The sequence below is a fragment of the Notechis scutatus genome, chromosome 4 (assembly GCF_049901735.1).
Source record: "Notechis scutatus isolate UNSWTSFEM ecotype Mainland chromosome 4, rNotScu1.2, whole genome shotgun sequence".
NCBI lineage: Eukaryota > Metazoa > Chordata > Lepidosauria > Squamata > Elapidae > Notechis > Notechis scutatus.
In genome coordinates, this window is record NC_142012.1 from 159,778,534 (window position 1) to 159,803,097 (window position 24,564).

At 42.5% G+C, this 24,564-nt stretch overlaps 1 protein-coding gene across 8 annotated transcripts in view; it reads right to left on the bottom strand.

The window, feature by feature from the left end:
* Positions 1–1,046: 1,046 nt before the first annotated feature.
* MCF2L2 (MCF.2 cell line derived transforming sequence-like 2) overlaps positions 1,047–24,564 on the bottom strand; it is a 222,745-nt gene continuing 199,227 nt past the window's right edge. For 3 of the 8 annotated variants that reach the window (XM_087965407.1, XM_087965406.1, XM_087965411.1), the window contains exons 27-34: positions 22,167–22,262; positions 17,383–17,472; positions 13,958–14,029; positions 11,189–11,275; positions 9,450–9,568; positions 7,650–7,762; positions 7,020–7,123; positions 1,047–4,468 (exon numbers count right to left, since the gene is read on the bottom strand). In XM_087965407.1, the coding sequence (XP_087821533.1) occupies positions 4,368–4,468; positions 7,020–7,123; positions 7,650–7,762; positions 9,450–9,568; positions 11,189–11,275; positions 13,958–14,029; positions 17,383–17,472; positions 22,167–22,262 (782 nt within the window). In that variant the 3' untranslated portion in view covers positions 1,047–4,367. The remainder of the gene's footprint in view (positions 4,469–7,019; positions 7,124–7,649; positions 7,763–9,449; positions 9,569–11,188; positions 11,276–13,957; positions 14,030–17,382; positions 17,473–22,166; positions 22,263–24,564) is intronic. The other 5 variants (XM_087965413.1, XM_087965412.1, XM_087965408.1 and 2 more) reach the window with 4 other exon arrangements.

Consider the following 24,564-nt stretch of genomic DNA (forward strand, 5'->3'; position numbering starts at 1 on the left):
AATCTCTCACTTTCAGTTCCTACCCCATTATCAGGTGCCCTTCAGTCAAGATCAAGGTCTTGCAGTCTTGTCATTGTAAAAGCCGGGCCATGAAGTCATTCTGTCAAGTTTTGACAAAACCTTGGGGTTGTTGTTGATTATTGGGAACTGAGTTTTGTGGAACCTGACCGCCTTCGGGGTATCTCTGCCGTCATTATTAAGGCGCTCCTGACACCTTGTAAGAGATTTGGATTTCACCTTTGCTTGCGTGTATGTTTATATATTACGCTTTTAAATCTATTTACTAGAGCTAATAATTAATCTTAAAATCCCTTTATTTATTGGAAACTTTTATTGTGCCTGGATCCAAATGAATCAATTGCCTGGGCATCTGATCACTGCCCTGACACTTGGCAAAACAATGGATCATGGCATACTTCTGACTAGTTTTGGATGCTAAACTGCGATGTTTTCATGATGACAGCAGTGTTTGCATATTTCCTGTGAGACAGACTCCTTCCAATCAATGTTTAGCTCTCAGAAAGGAGATTTTTCTTTCAAAATGGCCAAAAGGTCCCTCCCAATAATCTTGTTGCATTTAACAAAAGGAAGAAAGAAAAAAAAAAAAAAAGAAACGAATTCGGTTGCTTAACACCAGATCTCCTTTGAGTCTTTATGTTTTGGTTTTATCTTCCGGGATGGATTGATCTCAGCTTCACGTCGCATTTGAAAGTAAGGAAAAAGATCGCAATGGGTTTTGTAACATGGTATTTATAATTCTTAGAAAGTCAAAACAAGGACTGGTTTTACACAGTTCGTAATGGTCTATTTACAGAAAGTTCAGCTTCACACAAACACACATTTTGGAGTACATTCATACATTCGGTCCTGATAACAAGAAACAAGGGAAGAAAGCAGGATTTCCCTGCTTCTCTTCCAGCAACGATGAACCACAAATAACATTATCCTCAACGTGGAAAACAAATTTAAAAATTACAGTTCCCGGGCCAAGTCATCAAGGACATCTTTAGGGAAGAGATAACCAAGTCAAGAGAGCAGCCAATCAAGAGGATGCAACCAAAGCCTCGTCTCTTTTCTATGTGGCAGGTACAAAAAGAGGTGGGGCTTTGATTAGGTGGCCATGGCTGCCACCTTGATTTTTCTTCTTCTTTTAACTCCTTTCCCGCCCCTGCAAATAACATTTGCAGGAGTTTTAGCAGCAGAATTTAGCAGCTCTGAGGCTAACACAGTACAGAAGAGGATTTTAAATACAGGTACCGTAGTCCTCAGCTTATGATCACAATTGAGACCAGAGGTTCTGTTGGTAAGCAAGGCGGTTGATAAGCGAATTGTGCCTGGTTTCCCCCCCCCCATGGTTGTTAAATGAGTCGCTGCACTGTTAAGCGAATCACATGGCTGTTAATTTAGTCCGGATTCCCCTATTAACTTTACTTGTTGCCAACAGTGATCATGTGATTCCAGGACGCTGCAACTCTTTATAAATATATGCTTTTTGCCAAGCACCCGAATTTTGATCATGTGACAGCAGGGATGTTGCAAAAGTCATGTGAGCCCCCCTCCTGGTCAAAAGTCACATTTTCCAGCGCTGTTCTGACTTTGAACAATTGGTAAACGAATGGTGGTAAGTCAAGGGTTACCTGTAGCATGCTATCTTTCTGATCCCAGATGTTTTTCAAAGCTGTTCAGTGTATTTAAGGAAAGAATGGGAAAGTTAGGGAATTTATTTAATGCAAATATATCTAGAAGGTGCCACAGTGTGTTCTAAGGGAATCTATCCATTGTACCGTACTAAATGCCGGGTTCAACTGTATTTCATCACCAATTTTTGGAAATTTCCAACCTCCTAATCGCGCCACTAAAATTGGGCAGTATAAGGTGTGTGTTTTTTTTAAAAAAAACCAAACAAACCAATACGACAAGCGTCTCTGGATCAAGGAAACTCAAAAGGGCCCTGGAGTGTGCGTGAGTGTGTAATAACAGGCGTCTTCTTGACAAATGCAAACACACAGAAAACCTCTTGCTGAATTGGGATGCAAGAATCTTTTGTTCTCTCTCTCTTCTATCTACATGCCTCAAGATTGTTGTCAATGTGACTCCTGGTCAATTCATGTGGTACTTAGTAAAGCAGATCAGAAATTAAAAGATACCCCGATAGGATTCCCATTGTTTAAACCAGTGTCTGTCAACCTTAGCATCTTTAAGATGGGTGGACTTCAACTCCCAGAATTCCCCTGCTGGCTGAGGAATTCGGGGAATTGAAGTCCAACTGTCTTAAAAGTTGCTGAGGTGGACAAATGCTGCTTTAAAGTTACAATCTCTCATTACCGGTCTTATCATACATGCATGCATGATTTAAAGCAGGGGCCTCCAACCGTGGCAAACTTTTAAGGCTTGGGAACTTCAACTCCCAGAATTCATAGGGATTCTGGGAGTTGAAGTCTGCAAGTCTTAAGGTTGCCAAGGTTGGAGAGCCCTGGTTTAAAGAACCAGTTTATGCCACACAGGCTACACTGTTGTCTCATATGGTTTGGCTCAGTTTGCTGGATGAAAATACCAGGAGATCTGGAAGCCCATCCGAATCTTAAAACTCCTGAAACGGGCGCCCCAACATTGACAACTTTTAAGACTTGTAGCCTTGAAAGCAAAGAATTGCCCAGCTAGCATTTCTCAACTGCTCTTATCCCCAGGACCCATTTTTAGGATGACAAAGTTCCTGCCTTCCTTCCCTAAGAAAGTCTGGTATCCCATGAGCCCTTGCACCAGGAAAGCATCAACAAGGCTTCCCCTGTGCCACCAGTCCAGGAGTGGGCCACTATGGCCCCTTTACGAGCAGTGAACTTCAACTCCCAGAATCCAATGCAGCAGCATGGCTGGCTGGGGAATTCTGGGAGTTGAAAGTCCACAGGTTTTAAAGTTAACAAGTTGGACATCCCTGCCCTCAATCAAGGCTCCAAAGTGGTCACTAATGACCTCTCCACAAAAGGTTGATGGGACTATCCAAATAGTTGCCGCTGTTGCTATTATTATTATTATTATTCATAGTGCTATTAATTAAAGTTTTGTTATTTTCATATAATAAATGTTTGGCGGTTGATGAAGCATGGCTAGCAGTGGAATTCTGGGAGTTAGTCCAATACCTTAAAGCGGCCAAGATTGAGAAACGTTGGAATAGCGTCTCTTGCTTGAGACTAAAAGACCTTCTAACTATGTTGTTCTGTATTGTTTAAGCAGGATGACAGCCTCTGAAGCTTTTAAATGGAACCAGGCTGATTTTATTTTGTACTTATGGCAAATTCATGATATTGTTCAGAGGGCTGCAATGCTCACCCCACCCCCCACACCGAAATATGACATGGCAAGAAACTTTCAAGCAACAACACATTCTCCTTGGCAACCATTCACCTTTGAAAGTACCTCATTTGGGGTGGGGGAGGGATGGGGAAGAGAGACATTATACGGGGGTGGGTGGGTTATTAAATATTTGAGGTGGGGTGGGGTAGAAACTCTGTATTCTAATCCAGAGCCCAGCATAGGACAATGCCCAAACGCATTCCACACAAGTGTAAAACACTGAATTGCAGCATTAGACAGAACTGGATGCGAAGCTTCCGGAGGGGAACAAAGCTGGCTTGTCGGTGTTACATCCCAGAATTGCCTTCACAAAAGCCTCATTCCCCTTTGCTAAGGATTTGCTTCCCGTTAGCATCCAAAACACCCTGTTAGAGACACAAAGGATTACACGTAACCCACAGCAAGTTAACACCTTTCGCTGCCGTGCAAAGGTGTGACGTTGGCTCAGGTTCAGGAATTGCACTTTCTTCATCGTCACTCAGCTTTGATTTTTTTTGGGGGGGGGGGGGGGCTCCCCTGGTTTTGATTGTCTTGAGATAACAGCACGTGTGGGTAGATCGAGCCACGGAAAACGAGGGCCCCAGCAGCTGATCCAAACTGGCGAACGAAAACCTTTCATTCTGCCCAAGAGAAGATCACCTCGAGGATCTGAGTTTCAAGAATCCAGCACGCCGCCCTGAACCTGAGCGGGGTGTATATCAACCCAATCTGTTGTCTGTCTGTCTAATTTAGGCTAATTTTCGACGCTCAAAAATGCAGTGCAAATAAAGCATACGATGAGTGTGTTTTGTCAAACACTAAGGTAACTTGGACACCTCTGAAGTTTAACTGGTTTTGAAATTGACTAGTTTCTTCTTCTTCTTCTTCTTCTTTTTTTTTTAATGTGTTTCACGTTGACAAAATATTGAATTGTGAAATCTGGAGCTTGGGGTGGATGGGGGTGGAAAGGCAATTTGGTCCAGCATCTGCAAGTAAACAAAGAAGATTGAGCCCTGAGGAGATGTTTCCTGGTCTACTCAGCTTCCAGCTTTCTGTCCAGCTGTTAAACTTCTGTTCAGCTCTTCCACCTTCATTTCTGAGTTTGTGGATGCAGAGCTGTGGGTATCGCTGTAAACATCTGAAATGAGAATGCACCAGCAGGATCAGTAATACCGATGTAACTTTGAGAGATAAACGTCTGTAGAGATTCTCAGTCATCCATGTCATGGTTGTCCCAAAGGTGTTTTTTCAGGAGGCAACTGGACTTTCTTGCTTTTTCTTTGAAGATGTTTCACTTCTCATCCAAGAAGCTTCTTCAGCTCTGACTGGATGATGGGGAACGGAAGGATTTATACTCCTTGCTGGTCATTTGCATCCTTTTTTAGAGTGCCGTTGAGGCCACTTGGAGGTTTATCTGTGTCCTCGGGGTCACCTGAGTAAGTGCTCCTGCTTCCTGTAGTCCAAGTTGAAGAAGCTTCTTGGATGAGAAGCGAAACATCTTCAAAGAAAAAAAAAAAAGGAAGCCGAGTTGCCTCCTGAAAAAGTACCTCTGGGATTACCATGACCTGGATGACTCTACACAGACTTTTAGCGATAGAATTTGGGATGAACACACTTTGAATGGTGTGAGAATAGGAGTGGATTTCCAGAGAAAAAAATTGCTGACTACAGGAATCAAGAGTACCACTCAAGTGGGACAACTTTTAGAGATGCTTTCGTGGAAGCTGCCCCCATTGTCAATTTTCTGCCGGAGATTCCTTCTAGGTCCCAAATCACCAATACAACCTTGAAACGCTTCCTCAACTCAAAGAAACTCACAATACAGGTAATCCTTGACTTACAACCACAATTGAGCTCAAAATTTATGTTGCAAAGTGAGACAGTTGATAAGGGAGTTTTGCCCCATTTTACGACCTTTTTTGCCAAGTTTGTTAAGTATCTGCAGCTGTTATTAGTTTCATTCGTAATTTCCTTCCATCTTCAGAATTGCCCTTGTCCCTGTCCGTCATCCATTCTGGTAAATGTACTGCACCCTCATTAAGTGTGAAAAACAGCCCTAGGTCACTTTTTTCCTGTGCCATTCGTTTCCTAAATGAATGGTTGTAAGTCAAGTATAAAGTTACTTTTTCATTCATCTTCCATCCTCATTGCCCCTTCCTTCCCTCCCATTCTGGTAAATGTACTGCACCCCATTTCTTATGGCTCTTACATGTTTTTCATGGTTAGTGTGATGGGTTCTCCTCCTCTACCGTAGAAGAATTCTTTATGCCACCAGACCTGAAATTCTAGACCTAGACTACCTAGAACTATGCAGCCTTTGGTTCAATCTAAGTATAGTACATAAAATTATCTACTGCAATGTCCTATCTGTGAATGAATACTTCAGCTTCAACCATAACAACACAAGAGCACACAATAGATACAAACTCAAGGTAAAACGCACCAAACTTGATTGCAGGAAATACGACTTGAGCAACAGAGTGGTCAATGTCTGGAATACTCTACCTGACTCTATGGTTTCTTCCCCAAACCCCAAAAACTTTAACCTTAGACTGTCTACTATTGACCTCACCCCTTTCCTAAGAGGTCTGTAGGGGGTGTACATAAGCGCACCAACGTGCCTACTGTCCCTGTCCTATTGTTTCTTTTTATTCGTATCCATTTCATGTATTCATAACCATGCTTATACTTATACCTGTTGTCTAAAACTTGCTTGACAAATAAAATAAATAAATAAATAAATAATATATTTCTCTAAAAAGTATGGCTGAAAGACAATTTTAGGTCTATTAACTTCGAAGACAGAATCTGAAAACAAAAGATTATATTCAATGAAGATAACCAGGCAGGTAAGATTTTGGATTTGGCTTTAAAAACCAATTTTGTTGAGGGGGTGGGGGGCTGGATGAGGAGGGATGAAGAAAGCCCTGGGGCTTATTGATGTTTATTTATTTTATTTATTTATTTATTTTGATTTGTCAATCGCTTACAAGATAATAGGTATAAGTGTATGCCTAGTTATGAATACATGAAATGGGTACATATAAGAAAAATAAAAGAAACAATAGAACAGGGACGGTAGGCACGTTGGTGCGCTTATGCACACCATGCATGTTACTAGTTTGTTAATTGCAGGCACATATGTGCATCCCATCACGTTTGGGATATGAATGCGTACATTATTATGATAAGAATGAGCTTGTTGATCAGAAAGGTCAGCAGTTCAGCAGTTCAAATCCCTAGCACCCGTAATGGAGTAAGCTCCCATTACTTGTCCCAGCTTCTGCCAACTTAGCAGTTCGAAAGCATGTAAAAATGCAAGTAGAAAAATAGGGACCACCTTTGGTGGGAAGGTAGGAGCGTTCCGTGCGCCTTTGGCGTTTAGTCATGCTGGCCACATGACCACGGAGACGTCTTCGGACAGTGCTGGCTCTTCGGCTTAGAAACGGAGATGAGCAGTGCCCCCCAGAGCCGGAAAAGACTACCACGTATGTGCGAGGGGAACCTTTATCTTTACCTTTGTGCATCCCATCACGTTTGGGATATTAATAATTATTATGATAAGAATATTACAGATCATCAATGCTCTGTCTTCCCAAAGAAATGCTATGCCAGAATTTTTTTTACTGCTTAGGAATGCATAATTAAATTAGAAACATAAAACTTTTCAAACTTTGCGTATGACTTACCTGAATTGCTGATTCTACAACTGCTGTTGGCTTCACTTTCTGCTGGTTGTAACAGGCTGGAAGGTATCCAGTCTGTTTTTTCCGAAACTAGCTTCTTCACTAACCTGAGTTTGGAAAAAGAAAACATTAATTTCCTTTTTTTTTTCTTCACATTTCAGCCACTGCAACCACTGTATAGCATAAAATCTTTCTGAGTAAATATAGGATTGTAAAGTCAGTCCACATAAAAATACTTCTTGTAGAAAGCAATTAGAGGTTGGGAAATTAATTATAAATTCATCTATTATCATTAAAGGTTTTTTTTTCTTCCAGACAATCACTCCTTTCTTCCTTCTCCTTCAATTTCTGTTTTTTTTCAAGATTCAGCCAAGAACCCAAGGAAAGCATTTTTTCCCTTTTAATTATGATTTAAAAATTGTATGAGCAGATCAGTATGGGATTCAAATTTTTTTACCACCGGTTCTGTGGGTGTGGCTTAATGGGTGTGGCGGGGGAAGGATACTATAAAATCTCCAGTCAGAAATTTGCCAGTTCTCCGAACTACTCAAAATTTCCGCTACCGGTTCTCCAGAACTGGTCAGAACCTGCTGAATACCCACCTCTGGAGCAGATACGGTATAATTTACTTACCATTGTCCATTCTCTCCTTCCTGAATAAACTGCACTAGATCGCCCTCTTCCAAGGTGAGGGTGTCTGGGAAACAGGAATCAAAACTCCCTTCTACCCTGTATAGATTCGATCCCTAAAAAATGAATAAAACCAAGCCAAAGAGAGTAATTCCAGAAAGTAGCTGCTGGTATTTTACTGATACAGTGCAAATGTTCATTAATATAAGCCATGCTAGGAAAATAGAAAGGAGGTATAAAAATATTATAAATATAAATGATCTACAATATTTGGTACAGCAATGACTATATTTTAATCTCTGTAATGGCATGTGGGAACGACCTTGGGAAACAGGAGAAAAGAACACGGACTAGACAACAGTCAGTGTCAAGCCACACAATAAGATCTTTATATACTGCTGTTGCCTTCTAGTCTCATCTACTTTTTGAGACTCTCATCTACTTTTTGAGACTCTCAAACCAAGTGCTTGCTGGGAAGCCAGATTCCATTTCCTTTAGCATTTGGAGAAGGCAGAAGCACATGGTCATCCAAGGACAAACCCACATCCCACACAGTGCTGGTGGGATTTAAATTGCTTGTATTTATTAATTGTTATGTTCAGCAGTAACTTAATACTACCTATCTTGTATTTGGTTCTCATTGTATGTATCTCTATTTTCCCCCGTTTCACCATATCCTGTTCTTTCAATAAAGCATTCAGATCTAGGCACACAGTCTGCTTTATTGGAAGATAGGTGGGTTTAGCTGCATGTCGAGCTACACACAGACTAACGTGTAGTGGGGGCAGAACAGTCAGACAACAGGCATACAGTTAATGCTGGTATTACTAGGTATGTTCTTGTCTGGACTCTCAAGGCTGACATCTCTGACATCCTTAATGTTCTGTATTTAAGGCTGAGGCTGAAACTCATTTCATTTTAAAAGCAAGTTTACTGCACACATTCTTCTAGACCAGGAGTCTCCAAATTCACCAAATTTAAAAATTGTGGACTTCAACTCTCAGTTGGCTGAGGAATTCTGGGAGTTGAAGTCCACAAGTCTTAAAGTTGCCAAACTTGGAAGCTCCTGTTTTAGACTACCACATTTTTTTTCCAAAGGGTATTTCATAGAACATTTCAGGACTCAACTCACATAGGCTGGCCTGAGAAAAAGTGATTGGCTCAAAGTCACCCAGAGAGGAATCATGGTTAAGCACAGATCTGAAGGCCTGGACCTTCTTGGCATCAGTTTAACACTAAAGTTTCTGCTGGAAAACAGCAAAAGTCACAAATTGCAGTCATAGGAGCTTGGGGCCTGCAAGTGGTTATAAATGCAAAAACCAGTTGCCAAGTCCCGGAAATGCAATTGTGTGACAGGAGAGAAAGTGTGGCAATTGTTAAGAACTAGGACAGGTCACAAGTAGTTTTTTTTTTGAAGTCTATCATAACTTTGAACAGTTGTTAAGCAAGAAATGGTGATAATGTTATCCATTCAGACATGCATGACTCTTGGGAACTCTATCGGCCAGGTCTTTCCACATCTTCCGATCTTGCACTACTTCTTCGAGTTGTTCTATGCTCTGGCTAGTGTCAGCTTTGGTGATTGTCCAACCACTGTATTTTTTTGACAGCTTGGTTTCCTTTTACCGCTACCTCTTCCAAACATAATTGCTTCCACTGGAGAAAGCAAGAACTATCTCTGTTAATAAACATCCCTGAAGCACACAGCCCCTTTAACTATCTTGGAAACAGCCCTGTAGCCCTGAATTATGCAAAAACTGACACGTCTAGATCTTGCACGAAGGTCAGAAGGATGTTACCTACATTAGAAGGGTGGCTGTCTTCCTCCAGGTCTGAAGAGTTTGAGAGGTCCTCAGTGCTGGATGGGATGGCTTCAAAGTCCTCAAATGTATCTAGCGAGGGCATCTGTCTGCTAGGCCAACCTTCATTTAAAAAACAAAACAAAAACCAGAACACAACCGTTGGCATTATCTCCTGTTTGTGTTTTAGATGTCAAATCAAATCTGATTTGATTTAGAGAAGATAAAAGGAGTCTTGTAAAAATAATAATAATAATTGTAGCCCCAAATTCATCTCCCCAAATCTGTATTGCATGCCTTCGGTTGCTCAGAGCTTCCTGGGCTGCTGGGATTTCCATGTGCTGCTCAGCCTTAGGGCCTTAGTCCATTCCTGTTTTTATTTCTTTAGTTCTTGATGAACGAGATTAGCCCCCTTTCTCTGTCCTCTGACTCTAGCGGCATTTAACAATATACATTTATTAATTCATGTAATTTAATCCTTTACTGAAATAATTTATATCTTATACAATGCTAATTTGTTGCTTTTGTTTAGAATATTGTTGTTGTTTTTTTAAAAGGGCCAGCCCAACAATATTAGATAGTTGACAGTTGACAATATGAGACAGTTCAGCTTCTAAAACATGTCATGTATAGTATTTAGGGATTTTTGGAAGAAGAGATGATTTAAAAATAGAATCGTGTCCTGTCCTATATGGGCTCAGTCAGGAGTTAAACATATCTGGAGAGCAACACTTTATTGAGGATTGCTCCATCAGAATCAAAACAGGTATTTCTTCTGAAATCATAATCATGATAAAACATAAAGGAGTCCCTACGGGTTTTACTCCATTACTCATAGCCGACTTTAGGGGATAGTTCTCACCTCCATTTCTTTAAGCCAGGGAGCCAGTACTGTTCAAAGACATTTCCACAATCGTGTGGCCAGCATGTTATCATGCCATAGTGTAAAGTGTATGGTGAAATACGGAACACTGTGACCTTCCCACCGAAGTGGTTACCTATTTATCTACTTGCATTTACATGCTTTTGAACTGCTAGGTTGGCAGGAGCTGAGGCAGGTGACGGGAGCTCATGCCATCACGCGGAGGTAGGATTCAAACCACTGGAATATTGGACCTTCTGTGGAATCTTTTAATCATGACAACATGATGAGAATATCAGCAACGCATGAGACATGTTCTGAAAGGGACAATCTCTGCTTGACCTTTTTGGGGCTTGGCCACGTTAACATTTGGATGGGAGACTTCCCAAAGACTGTGGGCATCCTTGGGAAGTTGGGGGGAAAAAAAACATCCCAAAAGAAGACAATAGCAAACAATTTCAGCAGCATTGCCAAGAAAGCATGAATCCATGAAGTCACCATGAATCAACTAGACTCATAAAGCAACACAGATAAAGTCAACAGTCTGAAGAGTTTGTGATTTGCAAAGTGGGGAAAAAGAAAACAGAAAATGGATAAATAGAATAAAACTGAAGTTGATGGTAGAAAAAAAAATGTTTGGTGGTCAATAAGAAATAAAAAATGATTTTCATGCTTTAATCAATCAAGTTTGTTTTGGCACAAACCTCCGTCAAGTGTTGAAAGCGTATTTAAAAATCTAGGGCTTCTTCTTGTGCAGAAGAGTTCCAGTCCATATCATAACCCAAATAAATTTTCTCCGCACCAGATCTTTTTTCTCCAAAGATGTCCTCAAGTGCCTGCGCACCTGATCTCAAAAAAAATGCTTCTGGTTTCTTTTTTACCTGTCTGTGAAGCTGATCTGGGGACCATCCTTGCAGAGGAAACGGTGTTGGAGTTAGCTTGAGCCAAGAGGGTGCTTTCAAAGGCATCTGGGATAGGAAGCAGAGTATTCTATAATTTTAAAAATGCTGGTTGGCATCCATCTTAAAGATGAGATGGTGAGCATGCAAACTTTCCTTGACAAATTTCAAAGGCTGTGTTAAGGAAAACAGGTGTCCTCAGGGCCACTTACTCTGGGTCAAGATGGCAGTCTCACCTCCTTAACTGAAGCCTCCCCTGTAGGTGCCTTTGCTATATACACCGACAAATTGGAAAGCAAGACCAGCTGCTCTTGGCAGTCACATTAAGAGGGGAGTGGACTGCGATATTTTTAGAGAAGGTTCTGCCAATTGCTTCTAAATCTCCACAGAACATTTTAAAAAGCTGTTCCCAAACTGTGGCAAATCCATGCTGTTACTAACCTGATTCAAAATGAGTTTCTTTATAGAGCTTAACATGGAAGAACATGGCTGTTACTAAGAGCCGTGGTGGCGCAGTGGTTAGAGTGCAGTACAGCAGGCTAGTTCTGCTGACTGCCGGCTGCCAGCACTTTGGCAGTTCGATTCTGACTGGGTTCAAGGTTGACTCGGCCTTCCTGTCAGTATCGGCTGGCTGACACTTCCATCCTTCCGAGGTCGGTAAAGTGAGGACCCAGATTATTGGGGGCAAATATGCTGATTCTGTAAACCACTTAGAGAGGGCTAGAAAGCACTGTGAAGCAGTATACAGGTAGTCCTCGACTTACAAAAGTTCATTTAGTGATCGTTCAAAGTTACAACTGCATTGAAAAAAAGTGACTTATGACCATTTTTCATCCGTATGGCCGTTGCAGCCTCCCCATGGTCATGTGATTTACAATTGGATGCCTGACAACTGACTCAGATTGATGATGGTTGCAGTATCTCGGGGTCATGCGATGATCCCCTTTTGCGACCTTCTGGCGGGCAAAGCCTATGGGGAAACCAGATTCACTTAACAACCATGTTACTAATTTAAGAACTACAGTGATTCACTCAACAAAGGTAGCGAAGAAATGACATAAAAAGGGGGCAAAACTCACTTAACAAATTTCCCACTTAGCAACATAAATTTTAGGCTCAACTGCGGCCGTAAGTTGAGGAGCACCTATATAACCGCTACGGCTATTGCTGCTAAGTTAACAACTGCAGTGATTCACTTAACAATTGGGGCAAAAAAAGTCGTAAAAAGAGGCAAAAGGTGCTTAACAGCTGCCTCGCTTAGCAATAATTGAGCTCAATTGTGGTTGTAAGTCAGGGACTACCTATAAATCTATCTTGCTTGTGGACTGGGAACAAGATAAAGGTATTAATTATCATTGACACACGGGAGAGCCATCCTATTGTTGAGAATAGTCGCATGGTTAAATCAAACTATGGAAAAGCCAGAAGTCGCAAAAAATCCAGAGGGACAGACTTGAGAAAGGCACCTGACATTTCCATGGAGAACTTGAGGTATCACCAATTGAACTTTCCTACCACTAGATGGAGTAGCGACATTAAAACTCTCCTGTGCCGGGAATAATTTTATATTCTCTTCCATGCTAAATCGTCATCCTCTTTTAAAGGCCCCATAATCCCTTGTCAGGTGGAGTCTGGGCAACTGAATGGAGCTGAGTGTTTACTGGCCGGATGCCGTTCCTGTCACCCATGCGGAGTTTTATTCAGCAGATACATTCTCAATGTATCCAGAGAGAAAAATATCTGCCTGTACCTAGGATCGAACTGACAGTCTCCTGATTGTCAGGTGAGAGCTCCACCTCTAGGCCACTGCGCCACCCTTCTTCTTCCATGATAAGTGAATGTTGTAATTTAACATTTTTGGCTTTCAAAGAGAATATAAAGTCTGTCAGAGGTTAGAGGCCAGTGCTATTTGAACGCGGAAAGCATGCAGTCAAAAAGTCACAACAGGACACCGTTTAGAATCAATCAGGTGAACCTCTATCCACCCAGAATTATTTCCCTTTTATGTCTGATGATATATCATCCAAGGACTGCCAACACATTTCATGTGATTACGGATTAGCAAATTAAACAAGATTAGCATTAATCAAGCACAGCACGGATAAAAAGATTGGCGCTAGAGGTAAGCATGCAGTTAAAGCCACTAGGGGTTAGCATTCTCAAAGACAGATGAGGACAGAACTACATTCATTCAAATATGAGTGATGGAGATGGAGAAGCTCAAGAATAGATAAAAGTAGAATGAATTGAACCCTGAACAAAAGTAGATTTTTTTTAGGTTTAAGGCTGCCTTTGATCATGTCATTTCAGGGTTTCATGTCAAAACAATAAGAGGTATGGAGACAGGAGAAGAAGACCTGTGATTGATTATAGTTTTTAAAAATATATATATATATATATAGATTAAAGTAATTGATCAGTTCTGAAGAAAGTTCTCAGGTGAGAAGCAAAACGTCTTCAAGGGAAAACAAAGGAAGTCCAGTCGCCTCTTGAAAAAGCACCTTTGAGTGTTTCAAGATAGAAATAATAGAAATAGAATAACAGAGTTGGAAGGGACCTTGGAGGTAGTTTCCCAGGCAGGAAACCCTATACCATTTCAGACAAGATAGAACAGGTAATAAATATACAATGATGGACAATCAACAACGTTCATCTGATATGGCGATTCAGAGGATGCTTTGAAATGTTAGCGGGCGATGTGAGAAAAGACAATCTACAAGTCAACAGCATGCATGGATTTGGGAGCTGTACCTTCGAAACCGAAAGGAGTTGGATCGCTTTTGATTTCGTGCCTCTTGACTTTAACCGCAGGAACAAGGGCCCCTGTGCAAAGTTTGCAGATAATAAAAATAGGAAATACAGTTAGTTAGATCAGTGGTCGCCAACCAGTGGGCCGGGAACCACTGGAGGTCCGCAAGAAAATATTGGTGGTCCGCAGAGAAATGTCACCCACAAAGCACACCACAAAGCAATTAATCCAGGCTGTGTGAGAACTGCACCACCCACATGGCCTGTGGGAACACAAGGCTTGCATCACTTGGATTGTGAACAACACAAGGTAGTGAGGGGAGGGGGGAAACTTGCCCCACATGCCCCACATGCCTGGCTTGGCCACTGGGCTGTTTCTTTCCGCTTCTTTCTTCTTCTGCTTTTGGCTGCACACAAGGAAAGCAGTAAAGGTCTTTCTTTCCCTCCCCCAAACTCTGCCAGAAATGAATCTTTGGGACCCTGCAAGGCATCCTGTTCTAAGAGGCTGCACCAGTAAACACTCATTTCTGGTGGAATTTGGGGGAGAGAAAGAAAGACTTCTGCTGCTTCTGCTGCTTTCCTTGCATGAAGCCAAAAGTCTCTCTCTCCCCACCCCCCCACTCGAGAACAAAGCTGGAGATCCTGCGATCCTGGTATCCTGTAATCCCAGAATGATTGATTGGTAGGAAAACGAGGTGGGGAATTTTTCTGCAGACTTTTTTGGGGATTTTCCCAGGGTTTCTGGTCCCCGGATTTAAAATTATGAGTTTGGTGGTCCCTGAGGTCCAAAAGGTTGGCGACCCCTGAGTTAGAAGATGCCAGACCAGCTCCTTTGGTGTGGAAAAAGGGTTTAGAAGATGATGGAAGAAGCACAATGTTGTGCGATCGGCAACAAACTACCCAATGGTTTGTTTTTATCGATTATTTCAGCTTATCGAAAGAACTACAGGATTCCTACCAAGGGACCTGGGCTGAGACCGATCTCCTCTCTTAATGTTTTAAGAATTATTACATTTCACGCCCATATATATGAGTTTCTGTTCACATGAAACCTTAGCTAAGTAACCGTGATTCCAGCGCAAGAAACTCTGTCTCCATGTTCTCTCTGACTGTAGAAAATTGAAGTTAAAAATGGATAGGGCAATAGAGCCTTTAATATTATGTTGGTCGTAAGAATACATTTTGTATTGATCAATATTAAATTTCCCCTTAGTTTTTTTCCCTTAGCCATTAAAGTTTGTTCACTTACATCAGGGGTGTCAAACTCGATTTCACTGAGGGCTGCATCAGGGTTGTAGTTGACCTTGGGGGGGCATGTGGACATGGCCAAGGTGGGGGTACCCAGCTTCCCGGCCTCCCTCTCATTCCCATCTCCCTCCCTCCGACTCTCCTTCGCATTCCCATCTCTTTCCTTTCTTCTAAGGCTGACTACATCCCAGCCCAGATGGCAGTATATTTATGAACAGAAATAGAGCATGGTAACAAGGTCAGCCAATGAATAGGCATAGCAACTAAGTCGCCAATGAGGACTGTTTAGAAACTGAAACTAGAAGTAGCCTAGGCGTGGCTCTATATTAAGCTCTGCAGCTCTGAAGCTATGTTAATCTACAACTGGTATTGTAAAATTTACTGTATGTGTTTATAAAGAAGTTAAATGAAGCCTCAGCCATCTGTGTTTACTTTTCTGGCACTGAATTTACATTGCAATACTCTGAACAGCAGCCATCAAGTTATAGATTAGTGCCTGGCCGCGCTGGACCAGGGGCTGGTCCTTCGGTGTCTCAAGGGCAGCCCCATGGCCAGATCTAGTCACATTGCGGGCCGGATTCGGCTTGCAGGCCTTGAGTTTGACACCCCTAACTTATATAATATATTGCATTACCATGTTTCTAATCAGAGATAAGCTAGGAAAGTAAAGATGCCCTTTGAGTCAAACTCGGCTCTTGGTAACTGCATCCACCTCACACCTTGTAATTTCATGCAATTATCTATCTCAACAACTCTTCTGAAAAACGCCATGTATTTTTTATTTCCTAGTCTAGCTAACAGCCCTGGGATTTTTCTGGAACTAACTGCGCTGATCTCACTTAACTTCAGACACCCACTAAACTCAGTTAAGTATTGATAACATGCTGAATATCATGACAGAAACTTGAGTCGCCATGGCGAATAGGCAGCAATACAAATCAAACAAACAACGAAAGAAAAAAGAAACAAATAAGATGTATGATTTCAGCAATGAAATAGTGGTCAATGTCTGGAACTCACTACCTGATTCTATTGTCACCTGCTCAAACCCCCACTCCTTTAGCCTCAAACTAACCTCTATTCACCTCACCCCATTCCTAAGAGGTCTGCAAGGGGCGTGCATAAGCGCACAATCGTGCCTACCATCCCTGTCCTATTGTCCCCATTTATTAGTTCCTATTTCTTGTATTTAAACTTATGTTTATTCTTGTTTCTGTTATATTGCAAGCTTTTGACAAATGAATCAACAAACAAACAAACAAATAAATAAATAAAAAACAAACAAACTGAATCAAAGGTTTCCAGAAGAAACTAATATTTTGGTAATCCAAAGGTTTTCCATACAGTATTACAAAGTTGGGCCTTGGTTTTCCTCTCCCTTCATCGCCTTTCGGTGTTTCCAGGATATTAATTGGTAGGTTTACGGTACTTTCCATTTGCTTTTCTAACTGACTGAGATGCCCCCCTGCACATGCGTGTGCAACCCCCCCCACCCCCTTACCTGCACTGCACATGCGCGCACCCCCAGCTGATTTTCGTGCCGGTTGAGGCCTTTTTCAGTCTCCCAGAGGCTCAAGGGAAGCCTCTGTACCCTTTGGAGGCTGAAAAACAGGCCCGTTTCATCACTTCCAGTTTCGTCACTTCCGGTTTTGGTATTTCCAGAAGGCCCGTTTTTCGGCCTCCCCAAGGCTGCAGAGGCTTCCCTCGAGCCTCTGGGAGGCCGAAAATCACCTGGGAGGTGTGCACATGTGCAGTGCAGGCGCATCAGGTTGGGGTTCGCGTGCCTGCACAAATGGCTCTGCGTGCCATAGGTTCGCCATCATGGCCCTATACAATTCACTTAATAACTATGGCCAAAAAAAAAAAAAAGACTGTAAAGACAGTTGCAGCTCACTTAAGAACTGTCGTGCTTAGCAATGAAAAATTCTGCCCTCCCATTGAGGTCATACGTCAGGGACTACCTATCTCGCAAGTAGAGTCGCTTCATTGGAGTGTTAATCTGGCGCAACTACACAAATGGCAGAGTTACTCCAATGCTAAAACTCTTGCTACTCCAGCAACCCATTTCTCTGTGCCTTATAAGGTGGAACACCGGCTCCATTGTATAATTTTAGCAGTATTTGCAGCAATGTATGTACAGGAAGTTAAGCAGCTTAATGGTTTAGTTAGTGTGCCCATACCTTTGGTTAGAGAAGACGTGTTAGTTGTGGTGTTGATGGAAGAAGCTAAGGAAAAGCGACGGGGGACGTCTCTCTCTTTAGATTCTGGATCTGGGAGAGCAGATAAATGCAGGTTAAGGGTGAGGTAAAAACATGCAAAAATGAATAAATAAATTGAAAGGCAACACTGCCCAGCTTCAGTGCCCTTCAGACAACATAGGCTTCGAGTATAATTTTCCTCATTCTTGATTCATAACATATTATAGAATCTCCCCGGATTGCTGTGATGCCAAATCACTAATAATTGTGATTGCTAAATTGATGCTAAATTGATGGCCGGGAGGACTTATAAAATGTGTTCACCAGAACAACTAAACCTTAGCTGCAAAATGCCAGACTCTCAGCAACAGGCAGCAGTGAGATCCTTAAATGTGGAATTATTTGCTGACATCTAGTGGTTATATTGATTTTTACAGCCCATATTATGGTAATGTTTCTATAAGATAATTGATTTAAAAAAATCTAGTAAACAACATGCTTGGTTCTCAGCTGTAGTTAGTTTATAAGTGGTGGAGGGCTTAATACATCATGCAAATCCAGACTGTTTGGTAAGTTTATGGGTTGGTTAATGTGTTTTTAAATTATAACCAAGTTAAATGTGTTATCTGAATACAGACTGTCTTTTGTATCTCCTCCTATTAGCTCTTTCTGCTATTGAATCCTAATTGTCAGAATTTATTGTAATCCATTTTGTGAAGTCCAAGTTAGAGTGTTCAACCACATTTAATTTTAGTTTTTATTCCAATTAAGAATTTCACCTGTATATGGTTACCCTCCCTCAACGTTCTTGCTACTTTCACTTCTTCATCTTTAATATTCTCTATCGATTAGTTCCAAATAAAAAGTAGCCAGTTCTCTTGCATTCCTCCATCTCTGAATAAGAAAGATGTCCACAAGACTGTCAGGGATATCCTGAAAGGACCGTATTTGGAAGGTTTATTTTCTAACAGCTGTTGAAATAATACAATATCTCCCATCACTGCTACTTTACACTTCGAATTATCTCCCTTTTGCTTCTGGAAAGCTTCCACTACATTGTCTTCTTGGTTAGTTGGACCTTAAAGTAAAGGTAAAGGTTCCCCTTGCACATGCGTGCTAGTCGTTTCTGGCTCTAGGGGGCAGTGCTCATCTCTGTTACAAAGCCAAAGAGTTAGCGCTGTCCAAGGACGTCTCCATGGTCATGTGGCTGGCATGACTAAATGCTGAAGGTGCACCGAACGCTCCTACCTTCCCACCAAAGTGTCCCTATTTTTCTACTTGCATTTTTACATGCTTTCGAACTGCTAGGTTGGCAGAAGCTGGGACAAGTAATGGGAGCTTACTCCATTACGGGTGCTAGGGATTCAAACTGCTGAACTGCCAACCTTTCTGATCAACAAGCTCAGCATCTTCTGATCAACAAGTTCAGCAGCAATTCAGTATTAATACTAACTGGGGATGCGTATTATCAGTATTAATACTAACTGGACATTAGTAGTCACCAATAACAGGATTGGTTTTATTAATTCCTCTACCGACTTTAATCCGGATGTTCTCTTCAATAACATCAAATTTTAGATCTTTAAGAAGTTGTGAGTACTTTGAAGATACAGCCCAGTTCTCCTTCATTTCTACTGTTTCCATTTTTTTATTTTTTATTTGCTCTCTTCTAATCCTAGGAGTCCTTTCATCAAATCTTGCTTGTAATTCCTACTGTTGCCGTTCTGTACTAGGAGTCCAAATTCCTCTTAATCTCAATATGTGCGTGAACAGATGTGAGACTTTGTGATAGTGGCGAATATCTGTAGCTCGGGTGTAGGATGAGGGTGAAGGTTCGTTCTCCGAGCTTCTGGGTTGGTTTCCAAACGTTTTGTTACCAGGCCAGAAGACATCTTCCTCAGAGCTTAGGGGAACTAAACTCTGCTGAACCCCTAAACTCCGCTGAAGATGTTATCTAGCCTGGTAACGAAACTTTGGGAAAACCAACCCAGAAACTCAGGGAATTAACTTTCAGATACAAGACTTTCTGACTCTTTGATGTTAGATGTAGAGATGCGACTTACAACAGTGGTCACCCTCCTAAGTAGCTTGGCAGACGGGATGGGTGGGGAGGGGTGAGGTGGAGGGGGGATGGTTCCGTGTGTGCCCGCTATTTACGTCAGCGGAACTTTGAACATGAGAGCCTGCCACTTACATGGCCCGGTTTCGAGTGGGCCGTGGGCCGGTAGTGGACTGCAGCCCAGGGATTGGGGACTTAACAAAACTTTACAATTCAAGAAGGCATAACAACATAGTCTACAAGTGGAGCAGAAGACACCTGCTTCCCTTGGTGGCCTTATACTGAACAGAGAATATGGTCCACCACCTCAGCTGGAGGCCTGTCTACAGGAGGGGTGTGAAACTCAATTTCATTGAGGGCCGCGTCAGGGCTGTGGTTGACCTCGGCCGGAACAGGCAGGTGTGGCTGACTGGGTGGGTGTGGCCAGCTTGACGCCACTCACTGGGCGTGGCCGACTGGGTGGACGTGCCTGGCTGGGTAGGCGTGGCCAGCTTGACACCACTCCCCAAACTGCTAGCATGTTTCCTCTTTGCATTGGGTAGACCAGGCCGAAGCCACATGGGCCGGCTCCTTACATTTTCCAGGATGGCCCCACGGACAGGTCTCACCACATTGCAGGCTGGATGTGGCCTGTGGGCCTTGTGTTTGACACCCCTGGTCTACAGCTAAGCTAACCCAAGAAACCTATTCCTCCATACTTCACTTCTTCTAGAGATACGGGTAGTCCTCGACTTACAATCACAATTGAGTCCAACATTTCTGTTGCTAAGCGAGACAGTTCAGTGAATTCTGCCCCATTTTATGACCTTTCTTGCCACAGTTGTTAAGTGAATCACTGCAGTCACTCACACGGTTATTAAGGGAATCTGGCTTCCCCATGGTCAGAAGGTCAGAAAAAGTGATTGATCACATGACCCCGGGAGATTGCAATCATCATGAGTCAGTTGTCAGTTATCTGAATTTTGATCATGTGACCATGGGGATGATGTAAGTGTCAAAAACGGTCATCAGTCACTGTGTTCAGTGCTGTTCAGTAACTTTGAATGGTGACTAAACGAACTGTTGGTTGAGGACTACCTGTATTTTTAGAGTAGAGTAGAGCAGCATAGAGTAGAGTAGAGTAGAGTAGAGTAGAGTAGAGTAGAGTAGAGTAGAGTAGAGTAGAGTAGGAGCTGGAAGGACCTTGGAGGTCTTCTAGTCCATCCCCCTGCTCAAGCAGGAGAACCTATACCTGTGATGGCGAACCAATGGCATACGTACCACAGGTGGCATGCAGAGCCATTTGTGCAGGCATGTGAGCCCCAGCCAAACTTATCTGCACTGCACATGCGCGTGCCTCACAGCTGATTTTTGGCCCATTTGAGGCCTTTTTCGGCCTCCCACAGGCTCGAGGGAAGCCTCTTCAGCCTTGGGGAGGCTGAAAAATGGGCCTTCCGGAAATACCAAAACCAGAAGTGACGAAACCGGAAGTGACAAAACGGGTCCATTTTTTGGCCTCCAAAGGCTACAGAGGCTTCCCTTGAGCCTCTGGGAGACCGAAAAAGGCCTCAAACAGGCCAAACAATCAGCTGGGAGGCACACGCATGTGCAGTGCAGGTAAGGGGGTGGGGGTGTTGCACACACATGCACAGGGGGAGCGGGGTGCATTGCATTGCACGGACGTGCGCTTTCGGCACACCAGAACAAAAAGGTTCACCATCATTGACCTATACCGTTTCAGATAAGTGACTGTCTAGTCTTTTCTTAAAAACCTCCCTTGATGGAGCGCCCAGGATTTCTGAAGGCAAACTCTTCCACTGGTTAATTTTAAACTAGAAATTGGTTTAATCTAGTTTTCTAGAGAATCTAGAATCTAACAATCTAGTTTTTTCTCAAAGGGGGTCTTGATGAAATCTTCTTTCCCACTTGGAACGGGTATAGCTTTTTCAGTGGCTTACCTGCACACCTGGGGGAGGGGAGGAAACACCCCCTGTTCACTCCCATGCCTGTTATCAGCCTTCTGTGAAAGGCATGGATGCACAGCCAGGACAAACAGAAGACATGGCTATCGGAAAGAAAACCTTACTACAGGGCGTGAGGGAAGGGGATCATGAGACAAATCAGATCGTATTCAGGGGTGGGATTCTACCAGTTCCCACCTATTCGCTAGAACCGGTTGTTAACATTCTAAGCAGTTCGGAGAACCGGTTGTTAGAAGAAATTACTGGCCTAATCCTGTAAGGAAGGCAGGAAGGAAACATTCTGGTGTTGCTTACAGAAACTGTCTCTCCATTAACCCTTATTGCATTCTTGGCAGGACTAGACTTCCTGTCTCTGGAACTTCTCTGGAGTTCCCCCCCCCCTCCTTTGCTGGTACTTTGCTTGTGTGGAGTGACCATTCAAAGTTACAATGGCACTGAAAAAAGTGACTCATGACCATTTTTCACACTTAAGACTGTTGCAGCATCCCCACAGGCATGAGAGGCCAGGCAAGGAGATGCATGCCTCGATGTGAGTGATATTGAGTTGGCCACGCCAGCCAATAACATGACTATCAAGCCATGTCCACCAGTCACATGACCACAAAGCCACTCCCACCAACTAAGCCACGACCAGAGAACCGGTTGTTAAAAAGTTTGAATCCCCACCCCTGGTCATATGGGAATGAAGCCGCAGCAGCGATGGCAGATGGCGGAATGGAATGGAGACGGGTGTGGAGGTGTTTTACCTTTGGGTAGAGCTCTGCGGTTGGAAAGCCCTTGTAATGTAAACCGCTTTCGAGCAAGAGCTGACCGCTCAAGGTTAAGGCTGGTGGAAGAATCGGCTAGGAGGGAAAGGCAGAGGGAGGAGAGAAGGAAGGCAAGAAGGGGTTAATCTGGCAGCTTAGGAAGACAGGCAAAGGCACAAGCTTGAGGAAGCCAGGGAAGGGACCGAGAATGGCTGGGCAGTTGGAGCCCATAGCTGTGGTGGAGCAAGGAACCAGGAAGGAATAGGGACTGCAAGGAATCAAGGCATCAAACCGGCTGAGCCAAACCGGTATTCTCATGCACAGGAAAATGGGTTTTAGTAGCTGGGCTTCATGGAATGGGGGGAGGGGGGAGAAGGATTTGCAGTCCTGAAAGGACAACTCAGTGCAAAGTAATTTAAAAAAGCAAAGGTCAGTGCCCACAAAATATTCCAGTGCGGAGATTGGAATTACATGCAGTCAAGTTCATACGGCACCCGTCACAAAATTATCGTTAGTTTGTGTACGAGAGTTTTGGGTTTAAAGAGGACCACAAGTGGAACAAAAGAGGTATGTTGCCTATTGAATCTTCACCAGGTAGCCAAATCTGCTGGCTGATGACAGTTACAGGACTTCCTGAACATCCATGAATTTACTAAATATGAGAATAACTTTCCAGCTTAAGAAAACAAGCAGGACATACTGAAACAACAACAGTTCTCTCGAAAATAAAGAAAAGTTCTTAAAGGTAAACATTTCCCCTGTCCAGTTGTGGACTGGTGTTCATCTCTGTTTCCTAACCAAGGGAGCCAGCATTGTCCCAAGACATTTCTGGGGTCATGTGGCCAGCATGGCTACATGCCAAAGGTGCACAGAAGGTGTTACCTTCCCACCAAAGTGGTGGTGCCTATTTATCTACTCACATTTGCATGCTTTCAAACTGCCTAAGTTGGTAGGAACGGGGGTAAGAACGGGTGGGAGTTCGCACAATCATGCAATATTTGGATCTTGAACTGCCAGCCTTCCAATCAACAAGCCTTTTTAAACACTAGGCCATCGCACCCCCATGAAATGTTATTAAGGATTGTTTAAAAGTAACAAATACAAAGCATTTTGTTAAATATAGTGTTAGTCTAGTCGAAAAAGTATACGCTTTAGTGCTAATGCTAGTAGAAAAATAACAAAATACTGAGCCAAGCAAGTCTAAAGAAATGTCTCCTTTGAGTTGAGCTCAGCTCCTGAGGATAATTTCCAGCTTTCTTGGAAGTTTTCTATTAATTTCATCTTCTGAGATACTTTTTTTGACTTCCACTCCAGTATACAGCCTTCCCTAGTAGACTTGATTAACTTTCTTAAATCTGCCAAATTTGCCCAACTGGGAAACAAGCAATATTTAACCCAGTAAATTTATGATTTGCATGCACAACAGTATCTTGGGCTAGATTAATTTGCAATCCAGAATCAAAGGAAGGGATTTGAACTTTGAGCATGGTAAAAACAAGTTTCTGGGGTGGAAAAATTAAACATGTTTGAACTTTAATTCATTATATTAAAATATTAAATATCTCACTTTTTAAAGTTGATGACTAAATGCAAGAGGTAAAATTGAGATTAAAGAAAATTAAGGAAATTAGGGTTTGTTGCTGTGTTTTTCTGTTGATTTGCTCTATTGATTCCTACCCAGCAATACATGTATTCCAGGTTAGAAATAGGAAGGAAGGAAGGAAGGAAGGAAGGAAGGAAGGAAGGAAGGAAGGAAGGAAGGAAGGAAGGAAGGAAGGAAGGAAGGAAGGAAGAAAAGATTTTTCCTGTTATAAAATAAAAAATTTTGTACCTTAAAAAAACCTGCTTTGGCTTGTTGATAATCAAACAATGAGGTTAGTCCTGCCCAACCAATTTAGCTCTTCTGTCTTTGTCATATAATTAAGACAAGAGTTTCTGAAGGAAATTCAACCTGGTCACTTAGGCAACTCATCCCAGGCTTGCTATTATTCTCATGTACCTAGTAATCTTCACTCTAAATAAAGCCCTAACAATCCTGTTTATCCTCATCTCACACCTGGAAGCGGGGTCACTCTGGGGCAAAGTATTTGTTTGTCACTTCTGACGTATTTACCAAGGACGGTTGCAATTCTGCCATAAAACCTAAAGAAGTCCAGATTCCAAAACAGGCAAAGTGAATAAATTTACTTTGTTCAGTTTCATACTGTTGCTCTGAATGTCTGGCTCTTGCTTACTTCAGAGTAGGCACAGAGGGAAAGGTGTATGCCAGGGGCCTCCAAACTTGGCAACCTTAAGACTTTAAGACAAGTCTTAAAATTGCCAAGTTTGAGACCTCTGGTGTATGTAATTGATGCCTCTGCTAACTTTGATAGTCTCTTTTTAAAAAAAATCCCCGGTT